This window comes from Spermophilus citellus (assembly GCF_964194105.1).
Source record: "Spermophilus citellus genome assembly, chromosome: 9".
NCBI classification, from domain to species: Eukaryota; Metazoa; Chordata; class Mammalia; order Rodentia; family Sciuridae; genus Spermophilus; species Spermophilus citellus.
Genome location: NC_138191.1, coordinates 25,036,368 through 25,060,893, shown reverse-complemented (window position 1 = coordinate 25,060,893; position 24,526 = coordinate 25,036,368). Strand labels below are relative to the sequence as shown.

General features: G+C 54.9%; 1 protein-coding gene across 5 annotated transcripts; it reads left to right on the top strand.

Annotated features, from left to right (window-relative positions):
* On the top strand, nucleotides 1–23,729 carry KCNC4 (potassium voltage-gated channel subfamily C member 4). 5 transcript variants are annotated; one of them, XM_081305562.1, is made up of 4 exons: nucleotides 1–1,914; nucleotides 12,202–13,138; nucleotides 15,646–15,849; nucleotides 23,385–23,729. In XM_081305562.1, the coding sequence occupies exons 1-4, from the start codon at nucleotides 1,237–1,239 to the stop codon at nucleotides 23,636–23,638; spliced, it is 2,073 nt and encodes a 690-aa protein (XP_081161688.1). In that variant the 5' UTR covers nucleotides 1–1,236; the 3' UTR covers nucleotides 23,639–23,729. The 5 variants fall into 5 exon arrangements, with proteins under 5 accessions (XP_081161688.1, XP_081161689.1, XP_081161692.1 ...); XM_081305563.1 differs by lacking the exon at nucleotides 23,385–23,729 and adding an exon at nucleotides 18,330–20,205 and having other exon boundaries at nucleotides 4–1,914; XM_081305566.1 differs by having other exon boundaries at nucleotides 13–1,914; nucleotides 22,551–23,527.
* Nucleotides 23,730–24,526: the final 797 nt, after the last annotated feature.

Genomic DNA, 24,526 nt, shown 5'->3' with positions numbered 1-24,526 from the left:
CGCGCCCAGGCGCGGGACCCGGAGGAAAAGGCGCCACTGAAGCGCGGAGTCCGCTGTCATCGCCGGAGGGAGACGCAGAGCCCCCTGAGTCCTGGTCTACCGGTGCCCAGGCGCCCCCTTCCCGAGGACACCTAGCGCCCGCCCCCTGCCGCGAGCCAAGGCCAGCGCCCCGCCCGGAGATGGGCATACGTGTAGATGGCGCGGCTCCCGGCGCCGCCAGATCGCAGGAGCCCGGCGCCGGGGCGCTGCGCTGAGGCTCCCGCTCGGCGCGGCCCCAGAAGCCTGCAGGTGTCCTTGGCCTCTCGGCCGCCGCCGGGGAGACTCCTTCGCCAGCACCTAGAACCCCGCTACCCGGAGCGGCCCCGCCCCCCAGGCTTGGCGCCGCGCAGGACGCCCCGTCTGAGGCCCCCCCGCCGCGGCGCGGCCCCCGCAGCGCGGCGCCCAGCCCAGCGCAGCTTGCAGCCGTGGATGCAGGACCCGAGGCTCGCTCCTGCGGGCGCGCTTGTTTTCTTACAGTCGCCTCGCCCTGCGCAGCCCCCACCCGCTGGTCCGCTCCGCTGCGCTCAGCCCCTCCCGCCATCCTTGCCCACCGCTGGATTTATGAATGGGGGGAAGAGGCCACATGCCGCCGCCGCCGCCTCGTGTTGACCTCGCGCAGCCCGGGCCCGCCGAGCTCCGGCTGCCCTGAAATCGTCCGCCCGGCCCCGGCAGCCGCTCGGAGGACTTGTTGCTGCTGCGCTGCCGCCGCCGCCGCCGCTGCCGCGGAGAAACCGGCCGCTCCCGGGCTCCGCGCGGTCTGGGAGCCGGAGGGTGGCCCTTGTGAGTGTGAGCGCGCGCGTGCCCCGGACCCTCGCAGTGTGCCGGGACTGAGCACTTCTTGGTCTTTTGTCGGGTGAGGGGGGGCGTGTCCCTGGCCCGGAGCGGGAGTCTGTGTGTCCCGTCCTCGCCTGCTTGCCGCTACCTCCCCGGGCCCCTTGCTGAGTCCTCTCTGCACCTCCTGCCTCCCGCCCCAGCGTTGCCTACCCAAACCCCAACCACCTGTGCGCCCGAGAAACCCAACTCCTCCCGCTACGCGCCCCGGGGGGAAGACAGGGGCAGGGCCAAGCCGCAGAGGGGGCCGCCGCCGCCTCCTGCCTCCTCCTCGTCTCCTCCCCCTCCCCCGTCTGACGCTGCCTCCTCTGGAAGGGTGTTTGGAGGGCAGCGGCCGCCCCAAGCCGGAGCCCCGCAGCGCTTCTTATGATCAGCTCCGTGTGTGTCTCCTCCTACCGCGGGCGCAAGTCGGGGAACAAGCCTCCGTCCAAAACATGTCTGAAGGAGGAGATGGCCAAGGGCGAGGCGTCGGAGAAGATCATCATCAACGTGGGCGGCACGCGACATGAGACCTACCGCAGCACCCTGCGCACTCTTCCGGGCACCCGCCTCGCCTGGCTGGCTGATCCCGACGGCGGGGGCCGGCCGGAGTCCGATGGCGGCGGTGCGGGCAGCAGCGGCAGCAGCGGCGGCGGAGGATGTGAATTCTTCTTCGATCGGCACCCGGGCGTTTTCGCCTACGTGCTCAACTACTACCGCACTGGCAAGCTGCACTGCCCCGCTGACGTGTGCGGGCCGCTCTTTGAGGAGGAGCTCACCTTTTGGGGCATCGACGAGACCGACGTGGAGCCCTGCTGCTGGATGACCTACCGCCAGCATCGCGACGCTGAGGAGGCGCTCGACATCTTCGAAAGCCCAGACGGGGGTGGCGGTGGAGCGGGGCCCAGCGACGAGGTCGGCGATGATGAGCGGGAGCTAGCCCTGCAGCGCCTGGGGCCGCACGAGGGAGGCGGAGGTCCTGGCGCCGGTTCCGGGGGCTGCCGCGGCTGGCAACCACGCATGTGGGCACTCTTTGAGGATCCCTACTCCTCCCGGGCGGCCAGGGTAAGTGTCAGGAGTCCCGGTCTCCCCTTCTCGTGTCTGCAAGGGGCGCGTGGTGGTGGTGGGTAGGGGCAGAGCAGAGCCCAACAGGACTAGCTTACCACCCAGTCTGTTCTCACCTCCCTCCCAACTCCCTCCAGGGCCCTCTGGGGAATTACACACTCCCACCCTCTCTCCTGCACACTCCATCAGGAGATTGCACACACTTGACTTACTACTTGGACCCAATCCCAGCTGCCTTGCTTTGCTGCATCCCCCCAGGGAGTGGGGTGCCCACAGCTCTTCATCCCTTCTTTGGTTTGCACAGGCCACCCCATATTCAGCTGCCCTCCACTCCTCCACAGGGCCATAGCCCTGGAGAACTAGAATTGCCTTTTTCTGGGGTAAGGCAGGACTAAGAGAAGAAAACTGGGATTTTCTTTTCCTTTCTTTTTTTTTTTTTTTTCGTTTTTGTTAGACGCTTCCTTTCCATGTCACCCCACTTAAATCCTGCCAATATCTCTGTGAGTTGGCAGCTATGCATTTTAGAGAGAGGGACAGAGCCTCCGGCATGCTGAGCTTAGGAGAGGCAGAGCTGAGACCAGAACCCAGGCCTCCAGTTCAGTTGAGGAGGGGCCTTGGTTCTTTGGGAACAGGCTGTGCCCCAAGACTTTCTATATACCTGAGCTGGCCTGGCCTCAGCTGGGATAAGGGGAGTTAGACCGGAAGGGCTTGCTATTCTAGGCTCCTCAGGCTCCCACTGCCAAAGGCCAGCCACAGGCTTCCTGGTGATGATGCCAGATTTGTTGCCACTACTTTTCTTACTGCTGCTGCATAAAGTGGCTTCCCAGAAAGCCCTGGTTCAGGTTACTGTTCCAAATGGGAGTGTGAGGGGGAGGGGAGTACAGGTTTATTTAGGCAAGGTCTAGTTCCTCTTCACCACTTTCCCTAAATTAATCTGGTTTTCCTTAACCCTTATAGGTGGGAGAGGATGATCAGGGAGACACTCACCCTGTTATGCTTGGGCAGCTAAAACCCCAAAGGATGGCTTTAGAATCATTAAAAAAGAAAATTGTCCAGCCAATGTCTTATCTCAAGGCCACAGTCTAAAGCCTGGCTGGGGTCTGTTTGGGAGACAGGAAAGAGCAAAGTGATATGATGGGTCTGAGGACTGCTTGCTGTGAAAGCTGGTTGGTATCTCTGGCATACCAAGTTGTTATGCTAATGAGTCTCAGGGCCCTGCTCCCCCCCCCCCCCAAGCATTGCCTGGACTGCATCTCATCCTAATCATGGAAGGAAAAGTTCCACTTCCCCACCCAGGGGAGGACAGAGGGTTGGGGAATGGGGCTGCAGGGAGGGGCTAAATTGGCATAAATGCCAGACCAAGGCAGATGCGTCCCCTGTCTGGAATAGAAGGGAGGAGCAGAGGTCTCAGGGGCTATGGCATGCTGGACTGGGGCTGCAGGCAGCCACTAGAAGTCAGGAATCTTTTTCAGCTCTCTTCCCACCACAGCTGCCTTGGTGTCTTGTCCTGAAGCCCTGAAGCCAGCTCGGAAGATGTGGGCACAGTAATGCCCCTGGCTTGGGTCTGCTGTGAGTTCCAAGGGCATCACATCCAGTTCACTGACCCTGCTAGTGTTGGCTCTTGGCTGTCTGCATCAGGGGAGAGTGACAAGCCCAGATCATTCAGACTCTTTCAAAGTTGCTAGACAGGAACAAGGCAAATTTAGCCTGATAGAGATGGGGAAAAGGGACAAACAATTGAGGAGGAATGACAAGAGGTAGTTAAGAGAAACAGGGAAATAGGTCCTATTTCTGAGCATTCTGGTGTCTCTGAGGACTTTTCACCGGGTTCTTCTTGCCAGGATTGCAAGGGGATGCACCATTAATGAGTTTATTTTCTCCTCAACCCACTGCAGAATGACCCAGCCAGAAGCCACTATAATTAAGCTTAGAGCCTAGTGTGATCCTTGGGGGTCCTCCAGGGACCCAAGATGCTTTGCCCTTTGGGCATGAATCATTTCAGCTTGGGCATTCCTGCTGAGGTCTGAAGTTTGGGGTAGGGCAGGATTAATTCTCCCATTTCATCAGTGAAGAAACCAGGATTCAGAAACATGTGTCTTGCCAAAGACACTTAAGTAATAGAACCAGCAAACCACCCTTAGTTTCCAGCCTTCAGATTGTTAGTACTGATGTGAGGAGCTGTATGGAGCTCTGACTGTCGCGTGTGCCAAAAGAAGACTTGCCTGTTGCCAAGGAATGCAGGCAAAGGCAAGCCTCAAGCTGCTCCTGGACACACAGGTGGAAATACCGAATTTTAACAACTAATAACTGCTATTCACTGGGTACTCTGTAGTCCAGATGCCTAAAGAATGGAAGCCTGGGACACCCTCCTCTTTTAACAACTAATAACTGCTATTCACTGGGTACCCAGAAGTCCAGATGCCTAAAGAATGGAAGCCTGGGACACCCTCCTCTTTCCTGTGCAGACATTTTGCTATACATACTTTACATTAATCTCTAATCCTTCCAATGAATTTACCACAAGGCTATTATTCCCATTTAACAGTGTGAGGCTGTGAGCAGGTATTCAACTGGCCTGAGACCACGCAGCTAGATAGTGGCCAAGCTTTGAATCACAGCCAGAGCGCCCTGACTTCCAAGCCCTTGCTCCCGTGGTCACAACGGTCTCTTCCCATTGCTCCAGGCTATTTGCAGCATGGAGAGGTGCCTAGTTTTTTGCTCTGACCTGCAGGGTGTTTTGAGGTTCTGTACCTCTTGTGGATGGCATCAGAAAACCCAGGAGCAGATGGGGAGATCAGAAGGGACACTCGCTCTGTCACTCCTCTAGGCCTGAGGGTACAGTTGACCCTAAACCAGTCACACTCCCCATCCTAGCCCTGTGCTCATGGGTATGTGTGCATGTCTTGCCTCACTCATGGCCACTGCCTCCCTGAGAGGGACCTGCAGTGCCTTGGGTGGTGGGCTTGGGATGTTACCTAGAAGGACACATGAGGGTAGAGGACTGGTGCTCTACCCAGGGTGTTCCCTCACACAAGACATTCCGGTCGTTTGAGTAGTGTGTTATGACAAAAGCAAAACAGACACAAATGGAAAGTGAACTGAGCTGATTAGGAGAGCCTGTTGCCTAGCTACCGGCCTGCCCCGCAGAGCTGCTCCCTTACAGGCAGGCTCCTGGCCGGGGATGCTCACCCCTGATGGAGCTGGACCGTGGGCAGCTGCCTCTGTGGTTCTGTTTCTGTGTCCTGAGTTAGGGGCAGGCTGGTCTTGTTCTCACCTGCCCCACTACCTGCTGCCCTGGTCAGAGTTGGGGCTTCCTAAGGTGGCTTCGCAGAGCTACAGAATCACTCCTTTCTCTTTTTCTGAAAAGAGAAGTCCAGATGCCTAAAGAATGGAAGCCTGGGACACCCTCCTCTTTCCTGAAGTCTCAGGAACTGGGCTGGTTTTAGCTCAGCTGTCAGCCCTATTGAGAAGCATCGTCCTTCTCCTTTGACTAAATCAGTTTCTGGATAGATTTTTTTCCCTCCTGAATGGAGGAGGTGGTCCACAGGATCCTGCTGCTCTGGGAGGGCAGCCAGAGCTGATTCTTCTTTTTAGGCTCTAGTGAGTGGCAGGTGCATGGCCTATGCTTTCTTTTCCTAGTTCCTCAATTTCAGGGGAGGCAGGGATTATTAAACTCAATGTACAGATAAGGAAACTGAGGCACAGAGCAGCTTGCCCAAGGTGGCACAACTGATGGTAGAATTAGGATCCAAATCCTGGTCTCATGAGTCCAATTCTATGCTCCTACCACTGTCTCCCATGGCTCTTGCCCAGAGAACATCTCTGGCTTCTGGAAGATTCAGGAGTAGTCCTCATGGAAGAGCTTCATCCCCTGATTCCTCCTGTCCTTAATTTCTACACCTAGAAATTGCTTGAGTTTTACCCTGCCTCATGTTTCTTACTGGGGGACTTCCATAAGAAAAAAGAAGTGAGTCCTGTTTAGGAGTAAACATTGAGTTTCTCCTGGTCCAGGCAAAGCAGTGAAACCCAGGTCTTCCAGCGAAGAGATGCAGGGACCCTCTGCAGGTCCCTGGCTTCTTTGGTCTAGCATTGCCTGGGGACTTGCAGTGGTCACAATAGGCTTCGAGTGAGGGCCAACACTCACTGATCCTGTGCCCTCTGGGCTAGGACCTGGCTCAGGAAGATGGTGCCAGCCCCTCTGCCTCCTGAGGAGCTGCAGAGCTTGGGCCAGGCCAAAAGTTGCTGCCTCTTCACAGACCCTGCCTCCGGGAGCCTCCGTTTCCTCCTGGTTTGGGTTTTGTTTTGTGTTTTTCTTTCTCATTCTGAACAGATCAACATTTGTCTCTGAACATCTTGCCTGGGATGATGAGGTGTTTCTGTTTGTCACCATTTGGGCTGGGGTGTGGAGGGGAGGAGGGGGATAAAATACACTTGGGCTATTTTGGAGAGCAGGGTGAGGGGAAGAGCATCCAGGAGCAGAGTAAGACAGCTGGGCCTTGGGAGCAGGGAGACCCCTGGATCCTTCCCCTTAGGGATGGTGTCAGTGGAGTGCTGGGCACCCGAACACGCATGCCAGCTTTGCTTCCTGGACACAGTCCATGTGCCATGACCCTGCTGGGGTTTTCTTCAGGCTGTGGGGTGGTCAACTAGAGCCCCATGCCTGGAGGTTATTCCTGATCACACCTTTGTCACCTCTAGCCACAATGAAAAGGTCAGATGAACCCATCTTCTAACAGAACTGGGAGAGGGAGTGGCAGCCACCTTGGTCCCAGTCCTCAGAGGACACTTACTGAGCACTTAACTACATGGTGGACACCGCTGGGTTTTTAGAAGCAGGCGGATAAGTCGAAGGTGGTCTGCACTCCTGAGGAGAGCCAGGTCAGGGGGCAATCAAGGGGAAAACAGCTGGTGAGAAATGACAACAGTAACACTAGATGGATCCTGAGAGGTGTCACAGGGTCATAAAAAAATAAAGTCCAATAGGAGGCTAGAGGAGGGAGCTGGCAGTCCCCCTCTACGTGGCGAGGAAAGAGAAGTGGAGCTGGGTCGACTGAGCTCCCTTAAGTAATTTTTAGAAGGCAGGTTATAAATAAATATATAAATAAATAAAATTTCCATGTGGGTAGTGCTAAACCCTGCAGAGTTAGGGAAAGGGGCATTTCTTGGCCAGGAGACCAGTCCAAGCAGAGGGGGCACTGCATGGGACACGGGTGAGCAGTAACCAGGAATGCCGTTGACTCAAGTGGAGGTTCTCAGACAGCGGTCCTGCTTTGGAATGGGACTCATGGGCTCTGGGGGGCCCTGAGAGGCTCCCAGTGCCCGCAGCAGAGGGCAGGCAGAAGTAGAGGTGGACTCCTGACACTGGAACCAGAGTGTGCTGGCTCAGGCTGAGAGAGGCTGCGGCCAGGGTTTGTCCCTAGGGGAACCCCCAGGGGAGCACCCCTTAGCTGGGAACTGGGCCTCAGTGTAGGCACTCATCCAGGAGCCCAGAACAGCTCAGATACCATCCTTGTCAGACCACCTTCCTTTCCTGCTTTGTAGCCCCAGGGTACCCCCAGTCCTAGCCTGGATACTAGGATCTGACTTCCCTAGGAGGCTCAGCCCCCGCCCCCCTCCCGATCTTCCTCTGCAAGTGTCTTTGGCTGTGTTCTCAATTTTCCCTTCTCCTACACTTCATCCTTAATATAGGATTTTGGGCATGAGTCTTCTTCTGTTTATCTGTCCATCTGTCTCCCTGGCCCTCCTTCCTTGGGCTCCCCTTCTCGGCCCCCAGTGATTGTATTCAGTTCCCAGTGATTGGTGTCTGTCACCTCTCCCCTCAGCTAACCTGTGCCAGATTCCTGAGACACTACAGTCTCTGTGCTGATTGTACAAGCATGGTTTCTTTTAATCCTCAAACAACTGTATAAGGTGGGTCTCACTCCCTGAAACACACCAGGCACATTGTGGCCTCAGTACCTTTGCACTGCCCCTGTTTTGGCTCCTCCTGTGACTCCTTTCCTCACCCCTTTTGGTCTCTCTTCAGATATCCCCTTGTCATTTGATCTCCTCTGGTCATCCTATTTGAAATAGCTCCCTCGCCACCATACACCTTCTCTTTTTCTCTGAAACACTTAAACTGTCTGATGTGCTCTGTATTTTACTTATTTGTAAATAGTTCCCTTCATTCTAATGAGGCAGCGGTGTTTGGGTTTTCTCCTGCTGTCCCCACTGTGTCTGGTACATAGTAAGTGCTCAGTTTTCCATTCTATAAATGAAGACCCTAAGGCTAGGAGAGGCTAAGAAATCCGCAAAAATTCTCACAGGATGATAGCAGAGCCCAAATTGAACCCAGAGTGTGACCTTACATTTCCTCAAGGACAGCCTTAGGGTGGGTTGGTGGAGGAGACTGGTAATAGGGCTGACCGTCTAGTTGGAATACCTGAGCTTTGGAGATGGGAGGGTGCCCTATAGGACACAGTGGCCAGCATGTGTCTGAGGAGGCCCAGGGGAACAGAGGTCTTCCTGTGTCCTCCCAGCTGGCAGGAGAGAAGCTGCCACCAGGAGAGCCAGGTCACACCAGCAGTTTTGTGCTGGGGCAGTTTTGATTTCCAGCAGAATCCATAACCTAAGGAGAGGGTTGATGGCATCAGCCCACACCCCCACACCCCCTGGTAGAAACTTGGACAAATCCCTTCTGCTGGGCCTGAGTCCTTTTTTTCTTTACTTTTTTTTTTTCTTTTTTGTGATACTGGGGGTTGAACCCAGGGGTGCTGTACTATATCTCAGCCCCTTTCATTATTTTTTATATAGAGACAGGGTCTCACTAAATTACTGAGTCTGACCTTGAACTTGCAATCCTCCTGCCTCAGCCTCTCGAATCTCTGGGATTACAGGTGTACTCCACCTCCCTCAGCTCTGTTTCTTCATCTGTAACAGCAGAAAGGGAGTTTTACTGGATGACTTTTGGATGACCTTTCACTTCTAAAAAGCCAGGATTCTGCAATATCAGAAGCTGCATGCAGGGGTCTCCTGGGGGACCCTCACATCTCATCTCTGTCACCATTTTATTGAGCACTTACTCAATATAAAGCTCATTTATTCCTACACTGGCACCAGGAGCTAGGTACTAGTTCTATCCCTGTCTTACATGAAGCCTCCTAGAGAGCACGATTTACTTGGTTGAGGGGCAAGGCCAGGATGAGGAACCAGGTAACCTGACCCTCAGATGCAGCATCTATCTCAGGGCTCCCTAGCTCTCTTTCTCTCTCAGTCTGACAGCACAGGGGCTGGCTGAAGGCAGGCTCAGATACAACTGCCAGCTCTGCAGGATGGCCCTGTGGCATGAGGCCCTGACCCTTAGCAGGCTGGTGGTGCAGCAGCCACCTCTTATATGACGCCATTTTTCCTGGGCAGCCCCCATGCAAGGGAATTTGGGGAAAGAAAGCAGTATCCCTGCCCCCTGGGGGAGGCCTGGCCCAAAGCACCAGTTACAAGCAAGTCAACTGCTTAGGAAATAATTGAGTATGGGGAGTAGCTTAGGGGAGAAAAGAAGACCACGGGTCCTGAAGAGGAACTGTAATCTTAGAGTAATCTGGGGGACAGTCCTTCCTGTAAAAACAAGAAAGCTGGGTACAATGGTGCACGCCTGTAATCCCAGCGGCTCAGAAGGCTGAGGCAGGAAGATCATACAAGTTCAGAGCCAGCCTTAGCAACTTAGCAAGGTGCTAAGCAACTCCACGAGACCCTGTCTCTAAATAAAATATAAAAAAGGCTGGGGATGAGGCTCAGTGGGTAAATGCCCCTGGGTTCAATCCCCGGTTCAAAAAAAAAAGAGCAAAAGTGAGTAAAGATAGCTAGAGCAGGGGGTTGTTCCTTGTTCCCTGATTGGGAGGGTGGGCTGTGCCTACTGGGCTTGAAAGGTTCCCGACCTGCTGCAGGGGCCCCAAGCAGCAGAAGGGAGTGGGAAGGCTCCTTGGCCCTGTGGGCGAGGGAGTGGTCTTACCGTCCTTCCTCCATCTCTGCTCCCTGTGCTCTGCCCCTTGGCAGCTCTTCCTGAGCTTGTTTTTCCAAATCACTAATTAACCTACGCTGGACTCCCAGGTGGGACGACTCTCCTGGCTAACTTTCCCTCAGAGAGCGCGCCTGTTTCCCATGCTTCAGAACTGGGACGTGCTGTCCCCACTCGTTCCGCTTCTCGGGGCCAGGGATGAAGCCATGACCCTGGATGCCCAACACTGCCAGGGCCCCCGGCAGGTGCTCCCACCAGCTCATCTCACCTCTGGCAGGCAGAGCCCACAGGCTAGAGCCGTTTCCCTGGGCCCATGTCAGCCTGCACTGTTTTGGGGGCCCATTCCTCAGAGGAGAAAAAAATGAGGCCAACAAAGACACTTGAAATGGACCTTCCCAGGGAGAAGCAGACAGAAGGCAAAGCTAAAACGTAGAGGTGTGTCTGGCCCACTCCCTCTCCAGACTTCTCCTTTTGTGCTGTTTCTGATCCAAGCTCAAGTGTAAATGAGGTACATCATAGCATGTGATAGGGGATCTGTCCCAAGTCCAAGGTATGCATCCCCAAGGATATGAAATAGCAAGCATGAGAGAATTGACCCTGCCCAGTGAAGACAGTGAGATGTGAAGGGAAGGTAGACTCTAAACTGTTTACAGTTCAAGTCTGGTTTGTACCTCTTCTGGGCTATGTGACCTGAGACAAGTATGTAACCTCTCTGATCCTCAGTTCCTCCTGCATAAAATAGGTTGAGGCCTGCCTCCCACATCACCGGAAGGATTGAAGGTGGTGACACATACAGAACTCCTAACGGTACCCCAGACATAGAATAGACAGCTGATGGATATCTATGTCCAAAGTTCCCTCAGACTTGCTGCTGCTCCGGAGGCCCTCAGAGTGTGGCTTCTTCTCATTTTCATGGATCCCCCTATGTTCTGCATTGCTGTTTTGCAATGTTAAGAAAAGGGTGTTCCCCTTCCACTTCCAATGCAGATTCCCCAAGATGAAAACCCCTCTGAGAGTCAGGTCTGAATCCTCCTTCAACAGTGAAGGCCACGGCAGGTGGAGTTTGGGAGGGGCGGGCATGGGCTTGCCAAATGGTCCTGGGGACACAGACCTCCCTCATCCCCTGTTTAGGCTCAGCCCTCTGCTCAGAGAGGAAGCTCAACTCACACACACCAACCAGGACAGGAGGCAGCAAGGGCTGAAGAACAGTCCCCAACAACGGGCTCCCGACAGTGTTGAATGGCATGGCATGAATAACAGATGAAGGCTCCGTAATTGGTGTTATTACACATGCATTTCATCTCCATTCATAATGATCAGACACTTAAGCCCAGCCATTCCTCTGCCAAGTGCCACTGTCGCCATTCTAGCTGATATCCCAGCAGTTGTTGGGATCAGCCACTGCCACTCTGATCCTGGTGGATACAGTTCATTTTCCTTTGGATCTGAATGTCCCAGAAAATGTCAGTTTGTGGGAAGAGGCAAAACTGGTGATTCTGGGTGGACCATTGCGTCTCCTGCCACAGTGCATGTTGTCTTGTCTTCCTTCTGGGGCTTCCTTGGTATCTGTGATGTCACCTAGGCATCCTTGAGGCTGGAAAGAGGAGCTAAGACTGGCTTACGGTGCCTCATGGCTGGAGCTGTTGGCTTGGCTGGCAGAAGGAGTCCTTGGGTCATTCTTTGGGGCCTCCCTTAAAGCAGTGGGCCTCAAACTTATGTGTGCATCAGGATTCCCTGGGAACTTTTACTGAAACAGACTGCTGGGCCCTGGACCCCTGGCACTTCTCAGTCAGTAGGTTTGGGTGGGGCCTGCAATTTGCATTTCTAACCAGTTCCCAGGGACCTCTTGCTTCTGGTCCAGGAGCTGTCTTCTAGGACCACTGTTCTGGTTACTCCCGCTGTGGCCTTTCCTGAGTGCTTGTGGGAAAGGCAGAACTGCAGGTCCTTCCCCAAGCTCCGTGAGACAGAATCATGAAGCTGGTCTGGACACCCATTACAGTTTTACAAGCCTTAAAGGGATGGGCAGAGCTGTCCCAGGCAGGGACAGGCAGCTGCAGTTCCATGACTTGCTGCTTCCACACAGCAGCCTCTGTCTGCTGGGTACAATGACAGATTAGGAAGCTGAGACCCTCTGAGGAGAGAATTCCAGCCTCTGACTCTGCCTGAATGGCCCCTCTTGTTTAACACACTGTCTGGTGCCCTGTATGCGCACCTTCCACTAGCAAGGTCCCTGTCCCCAGTGGGGCTCTCCATCCCTGTTTTGACTGCTGCTCCTGGCTCTCGTCCCCTGCCCACAGGTGGTAGCATTCGCCTCCCTCTTCTTCATCCTGGTCTCCATCACCACCTTCTGCCTGGAGACTCACGAGGCCTTCAACATCGACCGCAACGTGACGGAGATCCACCGGGTGGGGAATATCACCAGTGTGCGCTTCCGGCGGGAGGTGGAGACGGAGCCCATCCTCACCTACATCGAGGGCGTGTGCGTCCTGTGGTTCACACTGGAGTTCCTGGTGCGCATCGTGTGCTGCCCCGACACGCTGGACTTTGTCAAGAACCTGCTCAACATCATTGACTTTGTGGCCATCCTGCCCTTCTACCTGGAGGTGGGACTGAGCGGTCTGTCGTCCAAGGCAGCCCGCGACGTGTTGGGTTTCCTGCGCGTTGTGCGCTTCGTGCGCATCCTGCGGATCTTCAAGCTCACACGCCACTTCGTAGGGCTGCGCGTGCTGGGCCACACGCTCCGCGCCAGCACCAACGAGTTCTTGCTGCTCATCATCTTCCTGGCCCTGGGCGTGCTCATCTTTGCCACCATGATCTACTACGCCGAGCGCATCGGTGCCAGGCCCTCTGACCCACGGGGCAATGACCACACCGACTTCAAGAATATCCCCATCGGCTTCTGGTGGGCTGTGGTCACCATGACAACACTGGGCTACGGGGACATGTACCCCAAGACGTGGTCAGGCATGCTGGTGGGGGCGCTATGTGCACTGGCCGGAGTGCTCACCATCGCCATGCCTGTGCCAGTCATCGTCAACAACTTCGGCATGTACTACTCCCTGGCTATGGCCAAGCAGAAGCTGCCCAAGAAACGGAAGAAGCATGTGCCACGGCCACCCCAGCTCGAGTCACCCATTTACTGCAAGTCGGAGGAGACCTCGCCTCGGGACAGCACCTACAGCGATACCAGCCCTCCTGCCCGGGAAGAGGGTGTGGTAGAGAGGAAACGGGCAGGTGAGTAGGGACTGGGATGGAGGGTCTCTCTTCTCCCCATGGTTGAGGCAGTCCCCAGGTCCCCTTGGAATTAGAGGCTTTGCTTTAATATGAGTATAAGATGTGCCTTTATGAAGACAAAGTATCAAAACCAACTTCATCCTCTTGCTTTCTGAATTTCCTGAACAATGGGGATCTGTGGGATTAGTATTCCACCCGGTGTACACTGGGCTTGGTAGTGTGCTTGGGTGTGTATATTGAAAGCCCTGGTTTCTGATCCCCTCCTGGCTGCTGTGCTGTGTGCCAGTGTCATACCCTCTCTGGGCATAGATTTCTCTGTAAAATAGGAGTGATATATCAATATTCTACCCCCCAAGACCCTGATGAGATCCAAATGATAGGTATAAGAGCACTTTGAGAAGTTAAAACCACTTTACTAATGTCAGGAGCTGTCATTATTAGCCAAAGAGCAGACAGCTGTTCTTCCAAGGTGCATCAACACATGAATCACTTCTTTCCAAACATTCAAGTCTGGTGTGTCTTGGCCTAATAAATGCGATAACGTAACAGCAGTGGGAGGCTGCCTTCTGTTCAGCACAAGCTAGATTGAGTCCCAAGCTCAGGGTTGAACATGGGATGGAAGAGGACTGAGGAAGGAGAAGCCCAGACAGTCTTGGGAAGCAGATGAAGGTGGAACAAACTGGTATCTGCATTCGGAAGGATCTCTGTGCCCTGTCCTTCAAGGATTGAGAAGGCCAGAGAGCTTACTTCCATCTGGGGCAGACCAGGATGGGAAAGCATCTCCATCTCCAGCAACCTGGAGTTAGGCTGCAGGGCATTGGAACCTGATGGTCAGGATGCCTGGGCTCCTGGGGGAGATGTGGGATGCCTAGTGTGTGTGGGGGGGGGGCTATTGGATGCTGGGGCCCCAGGGACTGATTTGGGCCAGAGATTGAGGCAGCAGCTCCTGGCTAACCTCTGGGACAAAGCAAGATTCATCCTCCATGGAGTACCTGAGTGGGAACAATTACCTGTGGCCTTCGGGCATGTGCCCATCGTGGGCTTGTGTTTTGCTTTATAGAAGACCCTGATAGAACAGCACCCACCATGTTCCCCTCCCCGCCCACCAGCATGGTACCTGCTTCTTGACCCTGAATGTAAGTCTCTCAGAGGTATCAGCTGTACTCCAAGGCCCCTGCTGGGCTCAGAGCCAATCCTCACATCCAAACATGTAGAGGTTCTTAGGGGGGCTCCTCAGTTGCACTTCACTGAAGCCCTGTCAGCCACACCTTTGGCTGCCCATGATGGCTAGTCACATCAATGGCTTGCTTGGCCAGTGGCCAGGCCACTGTCTTCAGACCTCACTTCTCTGTATCCAAGGGCCCAGCTCACCTGTACTGCTTACTCCCTTACCAAGGCAAGGAGTTGGGGCTAAAAACCACAGAGCTGAATTGAAGCCTTTTCTGCATGGTGTCTCTGCAAACATGGGAGCCCTGCAAGCAGAGAGCTCCGGGTCCTTTAGGTACTTTCAGTCTAAGTGCATGGTAGGCAAGAATAACTGCCTTGGGTGAGGCAGGGAGAGAGCCATGAACAGCACTAGGAGTGGTGGACATCATTTGAGGGTCCTGCCGTAGGACATCTGCTCAGCTTCACCCTCAGGGAAGACTTCGGGTTGAGGCTGGGAGGGAAGTTGTGCAGATCAAGCACAGCATCCAACTCTTAGCCTATTTCCTGGCTCCTGGAATATTTCCTCTCAGTGATTCTAGGCCCCTTCTTCTGGTTGAGCAAGTGACATCCTGGGTCCAGGTCTGAGACACAGGTGGCCCTATGAAGAAGGCTCTGGCAGCCAGGCACGGTGGCACATGCCTGAAATCCCAGCAGGTTGGGAGGCTGAGGCAGGAGGATTGTGAGTCCAAAGTCAGCCTCAGCAACTTAACGAGGCCCTAAGCAACTCAGTGAGACTGTTTTAGTTGGATTTTTTTTTTTTTTTTTTGCTGCTATGACTAAAAGACCTGAACAAGAACAATTGTAGAAGAGGAACCATTTATTTGGGGGCTTCTGGCTTTAGTGGTCTCTGTCCATACATAGACAGTCGGCTTCATTCTTCAGGGTTCCAGGCGAGGCAGGACATCCTGGTGGAAGAGTGTAGCAGAGGGAAGCAGCTCACGTGATGATCAGGAAGCAGAGAGAGAAGTCTCCACTTGCCTGATACAAATGTCTAGTTACCACTCAGTTAATCCCCATCAGTGGGTTAATTCACTAATGGGGTTGACACTCTCATGACCCAATCAATTCTCCTCTGAACCCTCTTCCATTCTCTCACGTGTGATCTGTGGGGGGACACCTCACATCCAAACCATAACAGAGACCCTGTCTCTAAATAAAAAATAAAAAAGGGCTGGGGATGTGGCTCAGTGGTGACGCGCCCCTGGGTTCAATCCCCAGTCTCAAAGAGAGAGAAAGAGAAGGCCCAGGCAGCCCCTATAGCCCTCCCCTCCCCCTTTTTTCCTATCTGCTTCTATCTTCAGATTCTAAGCAGAATGGTGATGCCAATGCAGTGCTGTCGGACGAGGAGGGAGCTGGCCTCACCCAGCCCCTGGCCTCCGCCCCTACCCCCGAGGAGCGCCGAGCCCTGCGTCGCTCTGGCACACGGGACAGAAACAAGAAGGCATCTGCCTGCTTCCTGCTCAGTGCTGGGGACTATGCCTGTGCTGATGGCAGTGTCCGGAAAGGTATGGTTCCCCGGGCGGGGCAGGTGGGGAACCCCTGCAGAGCTGAGTCTTCCTACCCCTCCCCACAGAGCTTGAGGTCTCCCACTCCCCTGAGCCCATGGCCACCATCTCCTCTGCCCTGGGTACATCCCCGCTTTTAGAATGGGGTCTGCTGTCTCTGGACTGGAAAGGCCCCCAGCATCCCAAAAGGGTCCACAGAGCATCTCCACTGCCAGAGGAGCCATGGGACAAGCAGTGCTAGAGCGTTGAGGGAACTCGGGCTCAGGGGCCAAGCCCCTTCATTTGTATCACCTTTTCTGCCTTGGAGTCCTGCTGCTGCCTTCACGCCTGGCCCAAGGGTCACTGCCAGCCTCTCCTTAGGCCTCCCTTGAACCCAGCTAAGGCTTCTTCACTCAAGCAGTCCCCAGAGATGCCCTCAACCTTTGAGAGTCACATTCCAGATCTTTGGAGAGCCCTGGACAGGCCCCATTCCTCCCATTCTTAACTGGGGCCCTGGAGCCCAGGCAGGCTGACCAACATCTGCAAGCCCCCGGGGGTGATGGTCCTCTCAAGGCAGAGCCAGAGGTGACCAGAGTGAGGTGGGCAGGGAGAGTGGTCCTGAGTGTTCTGAAAGATTTGGAGAGTTCAGGGGAGTAGCCCCTTCCTTATATGTGAAGGAAAGCTAGAATTCCATCACCAGGCCCCAGCGGCAGGACGGAAGCTGGGCTATGGAACCAGGGCTTCTGGTCCTGAAAATGGGGCTAGAGATGATTAGGGATGGGCGAGGGCCAGAGGTGGCTGAGAACCAGGGGTCCTGAGACACCTGCCCAGTTTCTGATCACTTTTTGAATTTCCTATCCCTGACCTGAACTCCCTGAAATTCTGCCTCATTCTAGGACAGGCCCTGACTCTTCCCGCCCCAAACAAATCTCTTCCCAAATTACCTGGTCATTTCTTCAGCAGTCAGATTTCCCACCTGCTACTTCTCACTATCCCCAAACTTCAGACCCAGACTGGGTTGTGTGAGAGGGCGGGGCAGGGGCTGATGCAAAGATGACCTGCAATGCCTCTGATCCCTGGGGATGTCCCCTGGCTGCCCTGACCAGGCAGGCTCCCAGAGCACCTCCCCTGGCCCTGAGAGGTCTGTCCAGCTTTGCTGCACATGTGTCTTGGTTTGTAGAAGCAGGAGTAGCAATCTAACCTGGAAGGAGAGGGCCCAGCGGTCCCAACTAAATGACAGCAGATGGAGTGTGCTCAGACCTTGTACACCCCTGGCTATTCCCCCAGGACCCCAGTCCTCAGGCCCTGGACATGCCCTTCTCTCTTGCCTCTCCCCCCTACCATATAGTGGTTCCACCACACCCTGGTACAAACCCAGAGTCTTGCTCTAACTGGAGCCTGCTGACCTAGAATGTGGGGCAGAGAGGACCCTATCCCCATGGAGGACTTGAGCACACAGAGCTAAGTGCCAAGCACCCTTGCTTCCTTCCCTGTGCTCAGTGCAAGTAATGGTGTGGAAGAATCTGTGAGGGATCAAGTCAGGAGGGACCCCGTGGTCCTGGGAGCAGCTGAATCTATGAAAGGGGGTCGCGTGCACCTGCACGCAGCCGGGGAGCCTGTGTCCCACCACCCTATCTCTCTGAGGTGCCTGTGGGGCCTTTCTGCTCTATTTTCAAGATGCCTCCACACTGCTTCTTGGCAACAAGCATGTAACTCAGCCAATTAGAGTGACCTTCGAGAGGGAACAGGTGGGTTGCTGGGAAACAGGCCCTGCTAAGTGAGCGTGAGTTAACATTGCCAGACTCTCAGTGTGCACTCAACAGCTTCCCCACACTCCCATGCCGTACCCTTCTGCACTCAGCTACACGTAGGACCAGGAGAGAATGGTTCCCCGCCTTCTGCAGCCACCGGGAAGACCTCATCATTAACCTGAAGCTGCCTATGTGTCCAGTGTCAGCTCCGCCAGGAGCGGTGGCGCATGCCTGTAATCCCAGCAGCTTGGAAGGCTGAGGCAGGAGGATCCCAAGTTCGAGGGCAGCCTCAGCAATTTAGCAAGGTCCTAAGCAACTTAATGAGACCCTGTCTCAAAATAAAATATAACAAAAGGGGCTGGGGATGTGGCTTAGTGGTTCAGTGCCCCTGGGTAGAGAGAGTCAGCTTCTTGGGAGGAAGGTGGCAGGTGCTAACTGGGGCTTCTTAGTTTGGGTGCTGGAAGTTGTAGGGTCTTTGTGGAGCTGGGCTCTCAAGAAGCTCTTGAGGAACTTATCTGGGGACAGGATAGGATAAAGAGCAGCTGGGTGTGGGGTTCTGGAGTCTGTCTTCAGGAACCTAGGAGACCAAAAGGTCAGAGAGTCAAGAAATCCCTCCCAGGAGGGACAAATTTCTCGACCCCAGCCTAGGGCCAGCACTGGCCCTGCAGGGTCCCTTGGAGCATGGATTCCACAGACCTGCTCTGGTGAGGAGCTACGTCCCCCTGACCCATATGCCTTTTCTTCACCAAGGCTGCGAAAAGTCCCGGAGTCTAAACAACATAGCCGGAGCGGCTGGAACCAGTCTGGGGCTGTCTCCACTGGCGTCGCGGTACAGCTCGCCCTACCCTCCGAGAAAGCTCCTGCTCTCCCATCCCTTTCACCCCCTCACCAGCCCCCCACCTGGCCACTCGGCCCCTTAGCTACACCCTTGACCTTCCTTGCTTTGGGCAGGAGAACACATACCTGAGCAGGCACACTCATGTCCCCATTCCTCCTGGGGCCTTAGGGAGCAATGGGAGGGAACTGCCATCAGGATGGAGATTCAGGTCCCTGAGTGTCCCTGCATAGCACTCAGTTCCCCAAAACGTTCAGCTCTGGAGCCTGACAGCAGGGGGGAGGTTATTCCCAGAGCTCCTACCCTACCCCCCCAGTATGGTCTCCTCTGAGCCATTGAAGTGGCGTACACAGGACCTGTGTCTCTGGGCCTTGCCTCTGTCTCAGCGTTCCATGGTTCAGAAGGTGGTGCACCGTGCACCCGCGACTAGCCAGCCTTGCCAGAGAGCCATGCCTACCTTAATATTTTTAATCACCACAAATGCATTTCCCATTTCTCGTGGCCTTTAACCAGTAACCATGCAGCCTGTCTTGTCTGTCTGCCTGTCCATCCCACACCAAGATGTCATGTGGGGCATCTCTGCTGCCCTCGAGGGGGGTCTGACTCCTTGGAAGAGCAGTGCCTGCAGGCAGTGCTGCCCTGGGAGAAGAGACCTGGTGTTTCCCCTGTGGCCTGGGGATGCAGGTGGGGGTTCCTAGAATCAAAGCCCCAAACTTGGCACGAGCCATGGGCCGGGTGCCTAGGTGCAGGGAGGCCTGTGCCCCAATTCAGTGGGTGACACCCAGCGGCAGCACCCGGCATCCAATCTGCATCCCGTCCTGCAGCCTCTCTCTCCACACTGCTTCCTCTGCTTCCGCGACAGTTTTTCCTCCCTCTCCTGCTCTCTCAGATTCCCAGCCCTGCCTGTGAGTCACCTGCCGCTCCCACCCAGCCTCTGTGCTCTGTATTCCTGCCAGAACCAGAGACTCATCTAATTTCTATAATTAAGTGTGTTCATTTACCTAACGAGCCTGGGAGCACAACAGGTTTGTGAGTCATTGGGTGAGCAGGGGTACACCTTGCGCAGGGACAGCTGAGGGGAAGCAAGGAGACAGAAGCCATCCCACCCGCACCTGCTCGTGCCACTCCCAGGGAGGCCCACACCTGCCAACCCAGCCTTCCTCAGCGCAGGACCCAGGAACAAAGGCCTCAGCCCAGACATTTCCTGTTTCACCTGATGGGGATTAGACCTGACAGCAGAGCCGTGCGCCTGGCAATTTTTAGAGTCAGATTATGCAACTTTGTGGAAGGAGTGACTAAGGAAGGTCCATATCTGTTCCCCCAGGGTGGCAAAGATAGGCTTGGCAAGACAGTTTTTTGGGGACCTTGGCAGGAGGCTGGAAAATCTAGGGCCACCCCAAAAAGTGGCCTGGACAGAAAGATCTGATTATTTCCTGGGGTTCAGGGTACAGTCAAAACCTGGGCCAGGAGTACCCCCTTCTCAGTGCTTCCATCACCCCTGAGCAGATGTGGGATGTCCCTTTCATAGAGGTCCGTTCAAGATAGAGGGGGACACTCTAGCTTTGCTGTGATCTGTGGGGCCTGCCTGCCATTTGCTGTCAGAATAAAGTGACCCAAACGACTTGAAAAGAGATCCTATAGGGGCATCATATATGTGACCACTCTTCAGAAGGGGACAGGCCCCTATAAGTGATGCAGGCTTTAAGTGATGGGAAGCCTGTGGAGCAGGAGGGAGATGCTGGCACCGTTCCGCCTCACGCACGGCCAAGTGTCAAAGTCCAGCTTCCTCATGACAGGGACATGATGAGCAAGGTGTCCGGTTTAGCACGGGCACCACAGCTATTTTCTCCTCTGACTTGCCGTTCTGGTTCAGGGAGCTGAGGCGGCTATTTCTGTGGCAGCCCTCAAGTTGTCAGGAGCCCAAGTTTCCACGGCACCCACCGCCTCCTCCCCTCTTTCCTCCTACGGGGATGGGCATGCTCACGGCACCCCTGTGGGGGGCACAGATGTCCCTGGGCAACATGATGCAGCAGTACCAGGCTGGAGCCCCTAGTGTCTTGGGGGATGGGCTCCCACACTTCCCGCCTGGCTCTCTGGCTCGGTAGGGTAGAGACAGGACCCAGCTGGCGGGAGAGCTGTGTAGGTGTCTGCCCCCAGCTACCTCTCTCGACCTCTGGGCCTTCCCGGGTCCCTGGGAAATCGAGAAGAGCAGTGTTTATAGAGCTCCCAAGTCCGCTGGGCTTTCTCCCAGGAGGCCGCCACCTGCACTGGCCTCAGGCCCTCCCAAGGCCTTGGGCTTCGCTCCTCAGGAGAAGGCTCTCTCTCATCCAGAACCTGACGGTGTAGTTTGACTTTCCTTGGACTTGCACCCATTTCTTTGACTTCTAGAAACCTTTCCCCACAGCTGGGACTTGGCCCTTTCTATAGGGCAGGGAGCAGCCCAGGCAGGAGCTTTTAGCCTCACCTTCCAGGCAGTAGCAGGATTACCGAGAACCCTAGAGGCAGCTGCTCAGCTCCAGGCTTCCGAGAGGAGTGGCTGTGAGGAGCCACCAATGGGCGAGTGACGGTTCAGCCTAAGACCAGGACTGACAGGGGCTGGAGCGGAGGAGGAAGGCCTGGGCTCCAGGGTGCACCCCTTAGCCAGGGCTGCCCTTCACAGAGCATCTGAGAGAGAAGAGCCTCCTCTGCCCTGGCCTGAGTGTATGTCATCCTCTGAAACCCCTGACCCACCCTTGGTGGCTTATGCAGATAGATTTCACAAAAAGATTCCTGGGAAGAGGCCCTTGATGATGGAGAGCCCATGGAAGTCACTGAAAATGCCACCTAAGGCCATTCTTTCTCCAGAGCACCCAGGGATACTTCACAACCTTGCCAGGACTCCCACCTCCTACCACGCCCATCCTAGACCTCATGGTTTACTAGGTATTCCCACCAGTGCATCTTAGGATCTAGAAGTCTGTGGAATCCAGAGACACTCCCCCTCCCTTAGTGAGCAGGGGACCCGTGACTGGGTTTTGTGACATGCACAGATTTGCATTAGGAATACAAGGGAAGACCACAGCCCTCTCCTTGTCCTCAGAAATGGGGCTCTGAAGGGCCTTATGTTCTCTGATTTCTTCAAGAATTATATTCAGTGGCCCAGAAACTAGTGGGCCAACAGGCTGTGTTTAAGGAGGTAGTTGAGGCCCATAATCTTAAGGAGTTGGAAATGGTGTTGCTCCAAGATGAGAACACACTTTCCCCATAAAAATAATGGCTCTCCAGTGTGGCATGGCAGCCCCCCAGGGTAGAAGCTTGTGAGGTCTGGATGCCAACTCTGATCCCTGCCCTGGACCATAGACCTAATAGTTTCAGGAATTGTCCCAGCACCAACCTGAAGAGGCTGAAACTCCCATCACACTGTTGGGCCAACCCCCCTAACTGCTCTGCCGGTGCCATCACTAGGAGGTAGGGGAAGAGAAGGCCCAGGCCTCAGACATCCCAGGTTGAGGGTGGGATGCCCTTAAGGGTTCTCAGAGGGGTGGGCTCTCAGATACCATGTGTTGGTCTTCCCTCTTGAGACAGGCACATGCATCCTCCCTGACCACTAACTGAGGCTGCAAGCTCTCCTTCTGCAGAGATGTGTCCTCCCATGTTGAGGACAGGAGCTGGGCATGATGTGGCTCCATATTCTAGAGCCTTACCAGCTCCTTGGGACAGTGGAATAGTCCAGGGTGGTGAGGGCAGTGCAGCTATTTGGGGGAAAGCTTAAGGGCTGGCAGTAATTGGGTCCCATGAGCCACAGGCTACATTAAGAAGCTTTGCCACTGCCTCCCTGCTAGGGTGTAGAGTTATGGTCCTTCTACCGCATTGCAGCTCTGAAGACCTGAGAGCCTAGTAGTTTCCGGAGCTTGGTTACCGGAGCAGATGTGGATATGCACTGCAACCCCTGGGCCCAGAGGGGTGATGAAGGGCTCACCCCATTCCTTAACCCATCCCTATGCTTTCTGGCCTCTTGGCCCGGGGTTCCCTATGCCTTCCAGCTCTGCTTCTGGCCTGCTCCTTAGCCCACAGCCTGTGGGTTAGGTGCTGGCTTTCTTCTAACATGTCACTCTTTGTTTCTCCCTTTCTTTTGCTGAACTCCTTGCCCCCAGAAGGCAATGTTGAGCCGAAAGCGTGCGTCCCAGTGTCTCACACCTGTGCTCTTTAAACACAGAGACCTGCCAAGACGCCCTCTCGTCCAACTATGCCCAGGCTGAAGTCCTCACCCTTTCTTAAAGCGGCACCAACGTGAGACAGACAGGCAGACAGACAGAAAGCCAGAGGCTTAGGGAAACTCTGGAACCCAGGCACGAATCTTTCACTGGGAAAGACTCAGATATCCTTGTTTGCACAAGACTGGTGGAAAACCTCCCATGCGACCCTCGGGGCCCAGAGCCATCTGGGTCTGATGTTCTGTTCTACTGTACATTGAAGAGATATATATGCACATATAGTATCTATATTCATACATACTATACTCTTGTGTGTAGTGCACGTGCTATTGGTGGTCTGTCTTCTTTGTAGGCTATGTCTCCCTGAACCCTCTCCCCACCCCAAGTTTCCTATCCTCTTTCCCCGCAAAGATTCCTTGTTTCTTCTGACTGTGTGTGGGGAATGTCCCAGGAAAAGTGCACCTGAGAACCACCCATCTACCTGGGTGGTCCCAGGATACTCTCTGGGGGTGTTTACCCTGTCAACAGGTGGTCTGTTGAAGTCTGTAGGTGGCCAGACTGCCCCCCAGGGTCACTGCTCCACTAGCCCACCCCCACCCCAGGTTGGGGTTCTACCTCCCACCCCACACCCCAGTTGTGGGGGGACTTCCAGGGGCTCCTCTGCAGCCTCTTCCACTCCTTCCAACACCCCATCTGTGTCCTTGATAGAGGGGGGCATTTTGTCACTTTCATTTTTGATTTATTTGTTCTGTCTCCTTCATCCATTTGTTTTCAAAGATGCTGCTGGGCAGACGGGCAGGAAAGGGGTCTGTCTGCCCATCTGGCTCAGGGGTCTGAGAAGGGGACACCTCGGGCAAGAGGAGACCAGTTGCAATACTGTACTTCCTGGCCTGTGGCCAGAGGATGCGTGCAATAGCAGAGGCCAGGTGACCCCTTCAGCCTTGGCCTCGGCCCTCCCCCCTGCCCCTCCTTGGTGTTGGTTCAGTCCTTCTCTCAAGCTGTCTCCTCATGTGCGTCTGAGGCACGCCTAGGCCGGGCCCTGCTGCCCTGTCTGCATGCCTTCAACTGTCATGCTGTGCTCGAACCTCAATAAAGACATCGGAGTGTCCTGTTGCTCCTCTATGTGAGTGTCTGCCTCTCCTTTCTGACTCTGGGTCTGTGGGGACCTCCCTGGGGCCCCACCCACTACACCTGAAGTATGCTACACATCTGAGCATAATCCTGCCCCACCAGGGGTTCTCCATGCAGCGCAGCCCTGATGTCTTATAGCCAGAGGTAAAATCTCAGAGGAAAGAAATCTGCTCAAAAGGGTCCAACCCTGGACCTCTGACTTCCAGGCAGTGGTCTGATCTCCACTGCTGCCACCTGAGTCCCCCTCACAAGGAAGAAGTCTTTGTTTAGGCAGGTCCCCTCTGCTCCTGGGCTTCCCCTCCCTGTCATTGCACGAGTTCTAAGTGGGCCAAGGCCCAGGGGATGCTACTCATTGAGATGACTGGATGGTTGATGGACTTAAGCCAACAAAGGACCGGTAGCACTACCAGGGGCAGCTTCTGGGTAGGCAAAGAGCATACCTAGACCTGGGTAGGATGGGGCGGGGGGTGGCAAGCAATGGTTACTCATGGGCCATGACTCTCACTGCTGTCCTGCACATTCACATAGGGGCACAGGCAGAGCAGCTTCATGGGCTGTAACCCTTGGAGTCACTCAGAGGGATCCCACACTGGGTTTAATGCTCAGCTCTCACCATTGTAGAATTAATCATTGTTGAACAAGGGGTCTTATGGTTTTATTTTGCACTAGGCTCTGCAAATTACGTAGCTGGGTCTGGATGCTTGTGTTTTTGTTGTTGTTGTTGTTGATTCTATGTCTTACTCCTTACTCTCACTAGAGGCAAAATTTGAGTCATGGGGACCTCCATT